Source organism: Podarcis bocagei (genome assembly GCF_964188305.1).
Source record: "Podarcis bocagei genome assembly, chromosome: 14".
Lineage (NCBI taxonomy): Eukaryota > Metazoa > Chordata > Lepidosauria > Squamata > Lacertidae > Podarcis > Podarcis bocagei.
In genome coordinates this window covers 44,511,049-44,525,976 of record NC_138139.1, presented here as the reverse complement: position 1 = coordinate 44,525,976, position 14,928 = coordinate 44,511,049, and the positions used below count along the sequence as shown (strand labels likewise).

Below are 14,928 nucleotides of genomic sequence, written 5' to 3'. Positions count from 1 at the left end.
TTAATGTGTAATCTCTGCCAGTGTAAATTGGAACAGATGAGCTTGAATTGCTTTTGCTAACAGCTCATCTATTTTATACATGGATTTGCTTGGCAATAATGTGTGTTAGGCTAAAAGTGACTACTATAATAATTTCTGTTGTATGCGATAATAATCTTTCCTGCTTTACTTCATTTTACTATTGTGCAAATAGTAAAGAAAAACGGTAGCAGTTCCCTGGGGTGAGGCTCCAAAGCCCAGATGCCTTAACTATTCAAGGTGTTTACACCAAGCAGAGTTTTGATTAAATACCTGCATCACATTTCTAACAAGCAATTTTCTGTTGGATTTGTTTTATCTGCTAGATTTCGACTTCAGCGTGCCAGGCTCCATGAAGCTCCACAATCTTATTTCTAAGCTGAAGAAATGGATCAAAATTCTCGAGGCGAAAACAAAGCAGCTTCCCAAGTTCTTCCTCATAGAGGAAAAGTGCCGATTCCTGAGCAACTTCTCAGCCCAAACAGCCGAAGTAGAAATTCCTGGAGAGTTCCTTATGCCAAAGCCGACACATTATTACATCAAGATTGCACGGTAAATCTGGGGTTGGAAGCTAAGGCTGGGAAGTGTACTAGTTATACGTACCAGAACTTATTGCGTTAGTTCCCGGCTAAGGTGCTGAACGTAGGTCACTAGTAGGACTAGGTAAAGGTAAAGGGACCCCTGACCATTAGGTCCAGTCGTGGCCGACTCTGGGGTTGCGGCACTCATCTCACTTTATTGACCGAGGGAGCCGGCGTACAGCTTCCAAGTCATGTGGCCAGCATGACTAAGCTGCTTCTGGCGAACCAGAGCAGCACACGGAAACACCCTTTACCTTCCCGCCAGAGTGGTACCTATTTATCTACTTGCACTTTGACGTGCTTTTGAACTGCTAGGTTGGCAGGAGCAGGGACCGAACAATGAGAGCTCACCCCGTCGCGGGGATTCGAACCGCCGATCTTCTGACCGGCAAGTCCTAGGCTCTGTGGTTTAACCCACAGTGCCGTTAGTCATAAATTAGCTTCAGTGATTTCCTGGGAACTTAAGTTCAACTAACTTGGTCTGGATCCAACCCAAAATTAACCTCTCCATTTTCCTGGGCTTCTCTGTTCTCCAGACACAATCATCTGGGGCCTGAAACAGTTTCTGCCACCATATTTGGTCGGGTTTACAGACGAATTCATGGAAGGCGAGCAGGAGAGCCACACCACACATCTAAAGCACATGACTTCCCCCAGAGAATCCTGGGAACTGTAGTTTCCTTCTCACAGATCTACAGTTCCCAACACCTTTAACGAACCACAGCAATGTGTGCTGCACACGAATTTAAAGTGACACAGGCTGTACTCAAAGGCTTGTGATCTAAAGATAGATTATAAAGAAAGTAAAAGGATAGCACCACACATCATCCCTCCTGTTGCCAAGCTCCTAAGGGTGTGCTAACATTGTTTTACCCTAGTTTTTAGCTGATATTTTTACCAAGAAGTTTTAACTGCAGCCTTAAGTGTCAGTTTTGTTTAGATCTGTTGTTTTTGTTGCATTTATAAATATACACTCTTTTTCCCTATCCTGCTCTGAGAGATTTTAGGTTGAAAGGTAGAATACAAATCCCATAAATAAATAGAAAACGCAGTGTAAACAAATAGCTACAGTTAACAGATCTAGCAAAAAAAGTACAATTTTGCCTTATTCTCCCTGAGAAGTGTAATATTTCGGTTTTGGAGCATTTCTGTTTCCTGACAATTTCTTTTCCTTAGGAGGCAAAATTGCAGACTAACCTTTTTTCTTCCATGCATTGATTAAAATTTGGTGGCTGCACCAAGGGTTGAACAAAATTGGCCTTCCCTGTCTTGAGCCATTAGTTTCCTACCTTTTTTCTTTTTTCTTTTCATTTCAAGGCCTGATTATCTACTTTGGTGTCTTGCCAGGGATTAGTCAGATGTTCCCAAGGGCTCCCAACAGCAGTGTGCATCTGCACGCTTGATTCTTTCCAAGGCGAGAGAAACTAAGCCTGCCAACAGGAAGGCATTCTGTCCTTTATAGAGTCCTGACTAACAAGCAACTACTTTCTGGTGTGTGGGAGTCAGTGTGTTGTTTCTAAAATCCCTCCTACACAGTCGTGAAAGCTGAGCTCGGCCATTTCCTGCAGGGGTGAAGACAGAGACTGCAGAGAGAGCATCTTTACGGAAGTCAGCATTTTAGGGAGTAAAGGGTTCAGAGCCGTTGATTTTAAGCGGTTGGTACCCAGCTCTCAAACCCTGTGCTAGACGTAGCTCTTTGTCATTCCAGAATAGCATTTGTGAGATCCGGGTGCAAACCTGTGGTTTGCTGGGGAAGGGCCATAGCTCAGTGGCAGGGCATCTGCCTTGCCAGCTGAAGGTGCCAGCTTTGATCCCTGGCATCTCCAGGTAGGCCTGAGAAAGGCTCATAATCCTGACAGCCACTGCCAGTCTGTGTAGGCGATACTGAGCTAGATTGACCAATAGTCTGACTTCCTAGATTGACCAATAGGCAGCTTCCTGTATTCCTACCTTGGGAGTCACAATGGCGATCTAAAGGACCCTTTGCACAAATTGAAGCCACTTTATTTCCCCACTTGTATGCTGCCTTTCCATGATGCATTCAAACTTAAAAGGCTGCTTACAAATAAAAATAGCAAAAGAATCCCAACAGTAAAACAAAAGAATCCCAACAGTAAAACAAAATAGCAGTGAAAGTAGCATTAACAGCAGCAGTATCAATCATAATTTTGTGTTTTGTCCTGGGTTTTCTTCCCTGCCAAATAAACTTAAGATAGCTCTTTCTGCCATTCCTTAAAATTTTGAATATCATTAACTATAGGTACTGCCTGAAATAGCATCTTTGGAAGTACATTCTTTTTTATAGCAGAAATTTTGCCCAACAGTGATAATTGCATTCTGCTTCAAATTTGCATATCTTTTTTGATTTCTTTCCAAACCTTTACACAGTTATCATTAAAGATATTATTATTATTATTATTATTATTATTATTATTATTATTATTCACCGTTAACCATATCTCCAGGTATTTCACTTCCTTTTCACTCTTTATACCACTGAGTCTTTCTAGGTCTTTGAGTTAATCATCCATATTTTTGACTAACATTGTTGTTTTTTGAATAGCAAGGACCCAGTATTATCTCTTGGCTTTTGAAAGGGATTTAAATCCCACCCTTGTTCCCAAAGAGCTGTTAGCTCTGCTGCTTGCTGCAGCCAGACTCAAAATTGCCTTACGTTGGACATCGGCATCAATTCCCTCTAGTGGAATTGTTTGGGAGAGTATGGGACAGAGCCTTGGCCGAGTCTTTAAACCATCACAGGAGGGTTTTTAAAACAAGACCATTTTGATGTGATATGGTGACCATTCATATGCTTTATAAATAAAAATAGTGCACTGCATAGGCCCACAACAATACACATCTCTCCGTGGCAAGGCTACCTTACCAGTATGTGGCTCTTACTTCCAAACTGTCCCATTGCAGAATCTTATTTTATTATGATGTCTGCAGAAGTATGCTGAGATTTCTGTTTATTTTATTCCAGCTGCAGTAATGTGCTCCACACATTTTTTTTGTTTCCTTGTTGTTTTTGAAAACTTAAAAAAGCACTTTTTTAAAAAGAAGAAGAAAAGCAGCAACAACTAAGTAAAAAGTAAATAAATACTCACCTGAATAAAGCAGTCTTGCTTAAAAGTGAGAGAAACGGTCTTCCAGCCATACAGGACGGAAGGGGAGGAGAGGTCTTTGCCAGTTCCTCCCAGCTGCTGCCCATCACACAACAGCGCACACCATTCGGGAGGGTTCCCCCAGGCTGTTGAGAGCAGCTGGGGCGAGGGAGGGAGCAGGAAGGCTCTCTTTTTCTCAGCAGAACTTTGCCTGCGGTTTTTGAGGTTGAGAGCCTAAGAATTTTATTTTTGGCGTGAGCCAAGATCTAAAATAGGCCTACCCATCAGTCCAAATGTACAGGAAGCTGCCTTGAACCAGGTTAGATGACAGCTGCTTTCATGGGCCCTGACTCCTCGGGCGCTCAGGCAGAGGTCCTGCTGCCACCTCCTGCTCCCTGGTCCCCTATCTGGAGATGCCAGGGATTGACCTGGGAACCCTTCTTCACGCAAAACAGGTGCTCAGCCGCTGAGTTGGCTCCACCTCCACCACTGCTCAGTGCTCATATGGAGCAATGGATTGTAAAAAGTGCTCGGAGTAGGTCCGTCAGAATTAATGGGCGTGACTAGCGTAGGTTCATTAATTTAGCGCATCTATTGTTGTGTGGAATGTAGTTAGATGCAGTCTTCAGTTCTGTGTGCTGCAGGTAGATAAATTGACAGGTTGGAAAAGGTTCAGAGAAGATGGTTCAGATGGTATGGAAGTTGCATCCTGTGAGGAATGGTTCAATGGATCATTCAGGGTTGAAGAAGACAAGGCTGAGTGAGGCCATGCACAGTACTACCAAACTGGGATAACTCAGAGCATGAGACTCTTAATCTCAGGGTTGTGGGTTTGGCCCTGTATATCTGAAGGAGCATCTCCACCCCCATTGTTCAGCCCGGACACAGATTCTGCACCAAGGGCCTTCTGGCTGTTACCTCGTTGTGAGAAGTGAAGTTATAGGGGACCAGGCAGAGGGCCTTTTCAGTAGTAGTAGTAGTAGTAACAAGAAGAGGAAGAAGAAGAAGAAGAATTTATTATTTCTACCCTATCCATCTGGCTGGGTTTCCCCAGCCACTTTGGGCAGCTTCCAACAAAAGATTAAAAATACATTAAAACATCAGTCATTAAAAACTTCCCTAAACAGGGCTGCCTTCAGATGTCTTCTAAAAGTCATATAGTTGTTTATTTCCTTGACATCTGATGCGAGGGCGTTCTACAGAGCAGGCACCACTAACGAGAAGGCCCTCTACCTGGGTCCCTGTAACTTCGCTTCTCACAGTGAGGGAACTGCCATTAGGCCCTCAGCACTGGACCTCAGTGTCCGGGAGATGCGTAACTATATAACCTTTAGAAGACAACTGAAGGCAGTCCTGTGTAGGAAAGCTTTCAATGTGTTATGTTTTATCATGTTTTTATATATGTTGGAAGCCACCTAGAGTAGCTGGAGCAACCCAATCAGATGGGCGGGGTACAAATAATAGAATTATTACTACTAAGTCCCAAGTTGGGCAAAGGATTCCTGCATTGGAGGTGGTTGGGCTAATTGATCCTCATGGTCCCTTCCAATTCTATGGTTCTTTGATTCTACTGTACCTGTAGGGCTGTCATGCAGAGGGCAAAGACTGGTGGTAGAGCAACTGCTTTTATTGTGAAAGGTCCCAGGATAGCATCTGCTGGTTGGGCTGGGAGGGAAACATCTGTCTGTGACCCTGGAGAGACACTGCCAGTCAGTGTAGACAGTATGGAGCTAGATGGACCAGTGGTTTAAGGCAGCTTCCAGTGCTCCCAGGGCAGGGCTAGATTTAATGGGTAAAACGTAAGAGAAATGTCTTAACGGTAAGAGCAGTTCACCAGTGGAACCAATTGCCATAGATTTTCCTGTGCTGGAGGTTTTGTAAGCAGATGTTGGGCAGCCATCTGTTAGGGTTTCTCTCTCTCTGGATTTTCCTGCATCAGGCATGTGGTTAGATTAGATGGCTTGCAAGACACACACAGACATACACACACACTGCAGCTGTGTGATTCTTCTGTTGGCCTTGTTAAGTATGTGTTGGGCTGCAGGTAATGGGCCGGATTCAGCTTGGTGGGTTGAGAAGTTGTGCTTAATTCGAATTAAGCCATTTTTTAAAGGAGAATGGATTTATTTTCTGCCTTTCAAGACCGCTTTGGATACATTTCAATTTAGCTCTTCCCTGTGTACTTGAGAGAGATTTTGGGGAAGGGTGTGAGTGTGGCAGCATCAGCAGCAGTGGATGACCTTTAAACTTCTGTAACTGCTCTCAAATCTGAAGCACATCCAATTGCATGCTCGGTCTTCTGTTCCCGTCGTGGTTTCACTGACAGTAATATGGAAATCAGAACCCAAGCTACACCAAGCGACTTGGTTTTGTTGTTTCTGTCTATTGAAAAAATCATTTCTCAGTCAATTTGGAGAAGACAAAAGATGCTGGAAGCTTTTCATACATAATACCAGTCTTGGCTGAGCCGCGTAATAGAAAACGTAGCTGCATCATTATAAAAATTCATAATGAGAATGTTAGTTTTACAAAAACTCAGCTGCTAATATGCTTCATTCTGTTAGCTTTAAGTATGGCATTTCAGGGCCTCCCCCCCCCTTTTTTTAAAAATAATAATCTTAGCTTTCATCTTGGAGGAAAGAAATGAAGCTTTGGACTTTGAAAGCTCAGGTGCTTTTATCTCTTTCTCTTTCTCTCTTCCCCACCCCCTTGATAGGTTTATGCCCAGAGTGGAGATAGTACAAAAGCATAACACTGCAGCCAGAAGACTCTATATCCGAGGTCATAATGGAAAGATTTACCCGTATCTCGTAATGAACGACGCTTGCCTGACAGAGTCACGCAGAGAAGAACGAGTATTACAACTCCTTCGCCTCCTCAACCCCTGTTTGGAGAAGAGGAAAGAAACCACAAAGAGGCATCTCTTTTTCACAGGTAGGTATGGGTGCAGCGAGCTGTTCCTAGGATTTCAAACAAGGAGCTCTAAAGGATCATACATCTTCAAGTGCCTTGAATAACTTTTTGTTATGCGCAACCTCAAGATGTGTTGAGAAGACAAGTCCTGAGTTCCAAAGGGTCCCCTGGTACGGCAGCTGTCAGTCCTCTGGCTGGAAGGATGCAAGGAATCCTTTCCCAGGCTCTGGTTCATGCTGAGGTTTGAATACAAAAAGAAGCAGCGGGAGTTTCTCCAGCTCTTTCTTAATGGCGCAGAGAAGAGAAGACTTCAACACCCCAAGCCCTTTGCACTCGTCAGAGGGCTTGCTCAAAGGAGACGTGGAGTCTTCTTCCACTTGCGCTGCAGTTTGGAGCTGGAAAGAAACAGCAGGAGCCTTTCCTGCTATTTTTCTCCATCCCTCCGTGCAAGCTAAGAAGTCTTGCGCTCTCCAAAGCCCTCTGCAACTGTCCACAGACCAGGGTGGGCGTTGCTTGTGAAAACATTTGTGCACCTTTGCTCATTCACCTTGATCCCTCTTTTACATAGCAGAGAGGCTCCCACAGTGGCAGGAGTGGGGGACCTGTGGCTCTCCAGATATTGCAGGACTATGGCTGCTATCATTTCTAACCATTGGCCCATGCTGTCTGAGGCAACCGTGCAAAGCCGCAATCATGTAGCTCAAATGGTAGAGCATGAGACTCTTAATCTCAAAGTTGTGGGTTCAAGCCCCACGTTGGACAAAGGATTCCTGCATTACCTACCTAGGGGTTGGACTAGATTATCCTAGGAGTTCCAACAGCTCTATGATTCTAATTAAAAGAGTGTAAGATGTGACTTACATGTACTACTGCTACTAATTATTGTAAAAAATATAAAGGTCCCCTGGATGGTTAAGTCCAGTCAAAGCGGACTATGGGGTTGCGGCACTCATCTCGCTTCAGGCCAAGGGAGCCGGTGTTTGTCCACAGACAGCTTTCCGAGTCACGTGGCCAGCATGAATAAACTGCTTATGGCACAACGGGACACCATGACAAGTGCCAGAGAGCACGGAAATGCTGTTTACCTTCCTGCCACAGCGGTACCTATTTATCTACTTGCACTGGTGTGCTTTTGAACTGCTAGGTTGGCAGAAGCTGGAATAGAGCAACTGGAGCTCACCCCGTCACGGGGATTTGAACTTCTGACCTTCTGATTGGCAAGCCCAAGAGGCTCAGTGGTTTAGACCACAGTGCCACCCACGTCCCACTAATTATTGTATCCAATGTTAGTCATACTCGGGAGTCAACCCATTTGACTGAACGTACATGATGGTGAACATTGGTCCATTAATTTCATTGGGTTTTCCCTGAGTACGACTTGGTTGTATATAAGAACAGAATGTAGAGCCTTTGGCTGGTGATGCAGCAGGTATAAAGCGGAGCTAAAGGCATCCCGGCAGAGCCTTAGTGAAGCAGGAATAACCTTGTCGCTGAAGGTCGCTTCCTCTCTGCTTGCCAGGCCTTTCCTCTCTAGTTGCTGCCGTTCTCCCGAGCCTCCTATAGTTTTGAGCCAGGGTTGGGCTTTCTTCTTTCGGAACGAAAAATTGTGCTTCATGGCATAATCGGATAAAGCGAGCGTGTCAGCAGTAGGTGGATTTTTATCTGAGCAGAAATTATCCTTGTCTCTGACATAAAAGTGAGCAGAGTAGCCCATGACTCTCCAGATTTGCAGCTGGCGTGGTGTAGCAATGGGAGGCTTGAAATCCTGTTCAGGGTAATACAGCTCTTCATTCAGAAATGCCTTTGTGGGGCCTGGCGTCTAGTACAAACAAATGGTTCTTTCTTGTGAGTTCTCTTTCATAGCAGAGCTCTTGAGTCTGCCGAGAGTGGACAACGAGTGCCACTTGACACACTTCAGGCCGATCATCACGGCAGTGGGAGAACTGATATCTACATACTTTGCCTGTCTAGAATCTGCTTCGATGTAGAAGGCGTCTTCTTCTTGCAAACCCTTTTCTCCTTGTGCTTGTTGCTCATGAGGCACCATAAGTGAACAGGGTATTTTAGTCCTGTGGTGGAGCCCAAGCTCAGGTTTATTATTATTATTATAATTATTATTTATTTATTTGATTTATATACCCCTAGTGCGGAGTACAAGGGACGCGGGTGGCGCTGTGGGCTAAACCACAGAGCCTAGGACTTGCCGATCGGATGGTCGGCGGTTCGAATCCCCGCAACGGGGTGAGCTCCTGTTGTTCGGTCCCAGCTCCTGCCCACCTAGCAGTTCGAAAGCACCTCAAAGTGCAAGTAGATAAATAGGGACCGTTCTCCGGCAGGAAGGTAAACGGCGTTTCCGTGTGCTGCTCTGCTTCGACAGTAGCGGCTTAGTCACGCTGGCCACGTGACCCGGAAGCTGTCTGCGGACAAGCGCCGGCTCCCGGCCTCTTGAGCAAGATGAGCACGCAACCCCAGAGTCGGTCACGACTGGACCGTATGGTCAGGGGTCCTTTACCTTTACCTTTTTAGGGTGGAGTACAACATAAAAAACCCTATTTTATGGAGCATAATAATAGAATTATACTCATAAAATAATCATAATAATAGGCAGCGGGCCCACATCTAACAGGTCATAGATTATTTAAGGGCCAAAGGCCTGGATAAAGAGGAATGTTTTTGCCTGGCACCTAAAGACATGTAATGATGGCACCAGGCAAGCCTCTCTGGGAAGATCATTCCACAGTCGGGGAGCCACCACAGAAAAGGCTTGTTCTCATGCTGCCACCCTCCAATCCTCTCAGAAAGGGAGGACATACAGGAGGGTCTTGGATGACAAACGCAGGGTCCGGGTCAGTTCGTATGCTGAGAGGCAGTCCTTAAGATATTGAGGTCCTGACCCGTGTAAGGTTGTAACATCCCCCTTTGTAGAATGGTTTGCAGCAAAGAGACGTTTTAACAGGGATTCCTGTGCCTAGATAGGGCCTGGTGTGCATCTTAATGTATGGCTGGGAAAGACCCTTGAGAGAGCCACTGCCAGGCTGCAAAGACAGTACAGTCATACCTCATGTTACGTTTGCTTCTGGTTGTGCGTTTTCAGGTTGCATCCCATGGCAACCCGGAAGTAACGGAACCGGTTACTTCCAGGTTTCACCGCTCATGCATGCGTAGACGCGCAAAATAACATTATGCGCCTGCGCAGAAGCGACGAATCATGACCCACGTGTGCACAGACGTGGGTTGCATTCTTTTCAGGTTGCAAACGGGCCTCCAGAACAGATCCCGTTTGTAACCAGAGGTACCACTGTAGTTGGCTAGATGGATTGATGATTTGACTCTGCATAAGGCAGCTTCCAATAGTGGGGAACCTTTATGGCCAGATCCTATAACTGGTGGGGAATCCAGCAGGCCAGGTATTTATTGTTACCCACTGCCGTTAGCCAATTTTGACAACCCACCAGTCAATCCACTGCTGTTATCTGCTGGCACAAGGCTGGCAAAGCTTCTTTCTCCAGGGATCAGTTCCACAACTGAGCTCCCCAGGGAAATCTCAGTCACATAACCAATCCAGCAGGCTTGATTGGCCATGCCTTTAAAAGTTCCTTCTGTAGGATCGGCTTCATGAGCAAGTTCCCCACAGGGAACCTGGTTGTGCAGTTGATCCAGCCACATCTCTACTTGCCCCGCACCTGACACCATGTATGACATTGGGTGTGGGGCAGCTGCAAGTGGTTTGGGGAAAACAGCTTGTGGGCCAAATTGAGACCTTTGCTGGGCCAGATTTGGCCTGCGAGTAAGAGGTTCCTAACCCCTGTCCTATGGCAAGATTGAGGAACACGTGAGCCAACTCCTACTAGCCCTAGCCAGGGATTTTACCATGGAAGCATCTAGGGGACCATTTGAACATCTGGATTTTTGACCTTGGCAAAGGCAACAAAGGACAAACAAGGATAACAAGGGACTAATGTGAGCAAATGCAGTTATGGGTTTCAGCTAGCCAAAAGGGTTACACAAAGGTTTCACAGGGAAGGTTTAAGTTTTGGGTTAATCTCTTACTCAATTAAATGGTTGGTTGATTGATTATTAAATCTGCAGACATTTGCATATGAGGAAAAAAGCCCAAAAGTTCTTTTAAAAAGGTGTCCCTCCCTCCAAACCTATAACTCCAGATGTTGTTCAACTACAGCGCCCGTCATCTATGGCCATTGGGAACGTTGACTGGGACTGATAAGAGTTGGAGTCCAACAACAACTGGAGGGACAGAGGTTTCCTCACCCTTGCGCTTAGCAGCGCATGCATGTGTTGCAGCTTTTGTCCTCTTAGGAAAGGCACCCCCCTTTTTTCTTCACACACAGAAGAGAGTGTCTTTTTGTATTAAATCATTTTAAATGCTTTAAACTCTGCTGACTGGTTTTAACGAGGGGAGCTTTTATAGGTCTGTTGAAATGTTTCCAGTCAATTTAATCGAACCGATTAATCAACTTAATATTGTGGGCAAAGTTTTGAGGAGGGACGATGTCAGTTTCCGCAGTTCAGGAAGGCTTGAAGCTCTGAGGGAGCTTTCGCTGCAGCTGTAAAGCATCTCATCAGCCTTTGGGAAACTTGTATGGAAAGTGGAGGCTCCATCCCTTCCAGGCTCTCAGTCAAGTCCCAAACCATGTAGGTGCTTCATCTACTTTACTCTCCTGCAAAGTAGCCTCACGTCTAGCTAGCCAGGTGCTTTGACAAGAGGTCTTGCTGGCCATTTTCTCTGCTGCAGCAGCTCGGGGGGTGGTGGGCATGTATGTAAGAGAGAGAGCTGGCCAGGATCCCAGCCAACTGGTGTGGAGACCTCTGGTCTTAGGGTGGGGATGCCTGGATTCAGTCCCACCTCTGCCAGTGCAGGTCTCTCTCCAGGGAGGGGTCTTGCTCCCCCCACTCTTCCTCCAAAGAGACACAAGAATCATAGAGTTTTAGAGCTGGAAGGGACCCTGAGGATCGAACCCGGCCCCCTTGCAATGCAGGAATATGCAGCTGTCCCATATGGGGACCAAACATGCAACTTTGGCGTCAGCACCACGCTGAATGGGCGATGTCATCTAAGGACGTAAGAAAAGCCCTGCAGGTCCAGTCCATCATCCTCTTCTTGCAGTTGCCATCCAGGTGCCTCTCGGAGGCTTACAATCAGTACCTGAGTTCAGCAGCATGCTCCCAAGGAACAAGCAAGCCTTTGAGAAGCTGAGGATGGTAGGAAAAGCAAAGAGGTTATGGATCTGCGTGTCTCGGGAGAGAAGAGCAGACATGGAGGCTGGGGAGGCCTCAGGAGAGCTTTAAAAGCAAGGACAAGGCCTGATGGTTAGGGCTGTCCTGGGGAAAGGAGGAAAAATAATGTGTTGGGCTTGTTCGCTTTGATCCTTCAGGACATTAACTTTACGTTTTCCCCTTTCTCCCTGTATCCAGTCCCCCGAGTCGTGGCCGTCTCTCCACAGATGCGCCTGGTCGAAGACAATCCTTCATCTCTCTCCCTCGTGGAGATCTACAAGCAGCGCTGCGCCAAGAAGGGGATTGAGCACGACAGCCCGATTTCTCGCTACTATGACAGACTGGCAACCGTCCAAGCGCGAGGGACCCAGGCCAGCCATCAGGTATTGTAATCTGTGACGAATGCGTTAAGACGCTCTCTGCGCCAGGTCTGCTCTTCGCCTCCCTTTGCTTCCCTTGCCTCGTATTTGATGCATCAATCTCATCTTTTCACTCTCTTGCTCTCTCTCCCATCCCCTTCTTTTTATCGGCAAAACAATCTTTCAAAGTAGATCTGCCAGAGGACTGAGCGGGCACCTGCATCGCATTAATATTGTGGCAAAGCTCCGAAAACACAAACCCTCAAAAGAGCCTTGTTACCTCTCCACCTTGTATGATTAATAGAGCGTGATTATGACCAGAAAAAGACAAGATATGCAACAAAGAAGTTTTGTTAGGCAGCTGTGGGTTGTTGGGTGTTTGGCATGGGTTGTTTTGCTTGTCAGAGCCATGAGTCCCACAAGAGGCAGTGATGGCCATCAACTTGGATGTGCTTAAAAGAGGATTAAACATATTTCTGGAAAGATAAGGCTCTCCATGACTACTAACCATGACCACCACGTTCCATCTCCACGTCAATGGCATTCTGCTTCCTTATACCAGCTGCTGAAAACCATAGGAGGGGGAAGAGTGTGGTTGTCCTCAGGTCCTGCTTCCAGGCTTTCTGTGGCCATCTTTCTGACCAATGTGAAAACAAGATGCTGGACTGGATGGGCCATTGGCCTGATCCAGCACATTTGATCCAAGGGAACCCATGGTGCTGCAGATGCTTTTAGACTACAGATCCCATCACTTCTCACCATTGGTCATCCTGGCTAGGGGTGATGGGAGCCGGAGTCTTAAGGGCATTCAGAGGACCACAGGATCCCCATCCCCAATCCAAACAGTACTTCAAGAGAAGCTTGCTTCATTGAGAAGTTCTTCCATGAACTCACCGTGTCACCTTGGGCCACTGTTCCTCCACTTTGGTTCTGCAATGGAGAAGAATCATAGCTCACTTGTAGAGCGTATGTGTTGCCCGTAGGAGGTCCCAGATTCAATCCTTTATATCTCCCTTTAAAAAGGGAGGGGGGGTCAGGTAGCAGATGATAGGGAAGCCCCTTTATATGAGACCCTCGGTCACCCCTGCCAATCAATGCAGACAGTCCTGGACCAGCTTCCTGATAATGCGACTTAACGATACAAAGCTGTTAAGGATGACTATAGTAATGTGTATTAGTTGCTCCAGACACCCAGAAAGCCCTGCCCAAATGCTCTCACTGTTTTGTGTTTCAGTCCATAGACTGGCCTCTCCACCATTCTCTCTTTTTAAAAATGAAAACAAAAAAGGAAGCTTTTTCCCATTTGGCGTTAAAAAAACCTGTCCGATATCTGCCATTCCCCCCCCCCAGGCCAACTAAGACACAGTTTGAATCCCCCTGAAGTGGTGTAATTAAGGCTTAGTATTCCATTATCACCCTTGCCCATTTATAATAATAAATCGTTACTTTAAAAGCCTTAACACATATAATTAAGCATTGTGCTGTCCTCTTTCTTCCCATTGAAATTGATGCAGTTCCAGGTGTGTTGTGTCTTGAAAGTTGTGTTTGTAATAAACAACCTTTCATTCCTTGCACAGCATAAAATAAAATTAAGTGACATGGAACATCTGTCTCTCTCTCCCGTTTTCTTTTTTGAGGCTCATCCCTTCTGGTTGTGGAAATTTAGTCCCTCTCTCTCTCTGAGTAATTTAATTTAAGCAAGTGTGATTATCATTCTTTTCTAGTGCAGTGGAGCAGGTCCCCACTTTATTTTCTCCTTCTAATTAATTAGGCCAGTCCACGCTGTAGGTAATTAAATATGGAGGTAGTTCACAGATGTTTACATGGGAGGCACAACTTGGCTGCGGAAAGTGTGGTAACATTAATACTCAGATGCTTGAAGGGGATCTTGATTGCAGCCCGAGCATACCGGGCCCTGTGCAGACTGCGGAAAGATAGTATTGCCTCTCAGTGCTTGAACGTGCATCACGACATCTGTGCCATGCAGGGAGGCGTAAGAGTGTGACGCGGCAGCTAAAAAAGCCAATGCAATTCTGGGCTGCATCAATAGGAGTATAGCATCTAGATCAAGGGAAGTAATAGTGCCACTGTATTCTGCTCTGGTCAGACCTCACCTGGAGTACTGTGTCCAGTTCTGGGCACCACAGTTCAAGAAGGACACTGACAAACTGGAACGTGTCCAGAGGAGGGCAACCAAAATGGTCAAAGGCCTGGAAACGATGCCTTATGAGGAACGGCTAAGGGAGCTGGGCATGTTTAGCCTGGAGAAGAGGAGGTTAAGGGGTGATATGATAGCCATGTTCAAATATATAAAAGGATGTCACATAGAGGAGGGAGAAAGGTTGTTTTCTGCTGCTCCAGAGAAGCGGACACGGAGCAATGGATCCAAACTACAAGAAAGAAGATTCCACCTAAACATTAGGAAGAACTTCCTGACAGTAAGAGCTGATTGACAGTGGAATTTGCTGCCAAGGAGTGTGGTGGAATCTCCTCCTTTGGAGGTCTTTAAGCAGAGGCTTGACAACCATATGTCAGGAGTGCTCTGATGGTGTTTCCTGCTTGGCAGGGGGTTGGACTCGATGGCCCTTGTGGTCTCTTCCAACTCTATGATTCTATGAAGTTCAGAGGTTGCTTGTGGAAACCACAGCCCAAAGCCCACACTTTAGTAGCTGGGCCTGCAGTTTAGGTTTGGGGAGCCTCTGGCCCTTCGGCTGTTGC

The 14,928-nt window shown here is 46.1% G+C and overlaps 1 protein-coding gene across 4 annotated transcripts in view; it reads left to right on the top strand.

Annotated features, from left to right (window-relative positions):
* TRRAP (transformation/transcription domain associated protein) overlaps positions 1-14,928 on the top strand; it is a 176,230-nt gene that overhangs the window by 153,274 nt on the left and 8,028 nt on the right. For all 4 annotated transcript variants that reach the window (XM_081169303.1, XM_081169302.1, XM_081169300.1 and 1 more), the window contains 3 exons: positions 345-570; positions 6,420-6,637; positions 12,050-12,234. In XM_081169303.1, coding sequence (XP_081025429.1) covers positions 345-570; positions 6,420-6,637; positions 12,050-12,234 — 629 coding nt within the window. The remainder of the gene's footprint in view (positions 1-344; positions 571-6,419; positions 6,638-12,049; positions 12,235-14,928) is intronic.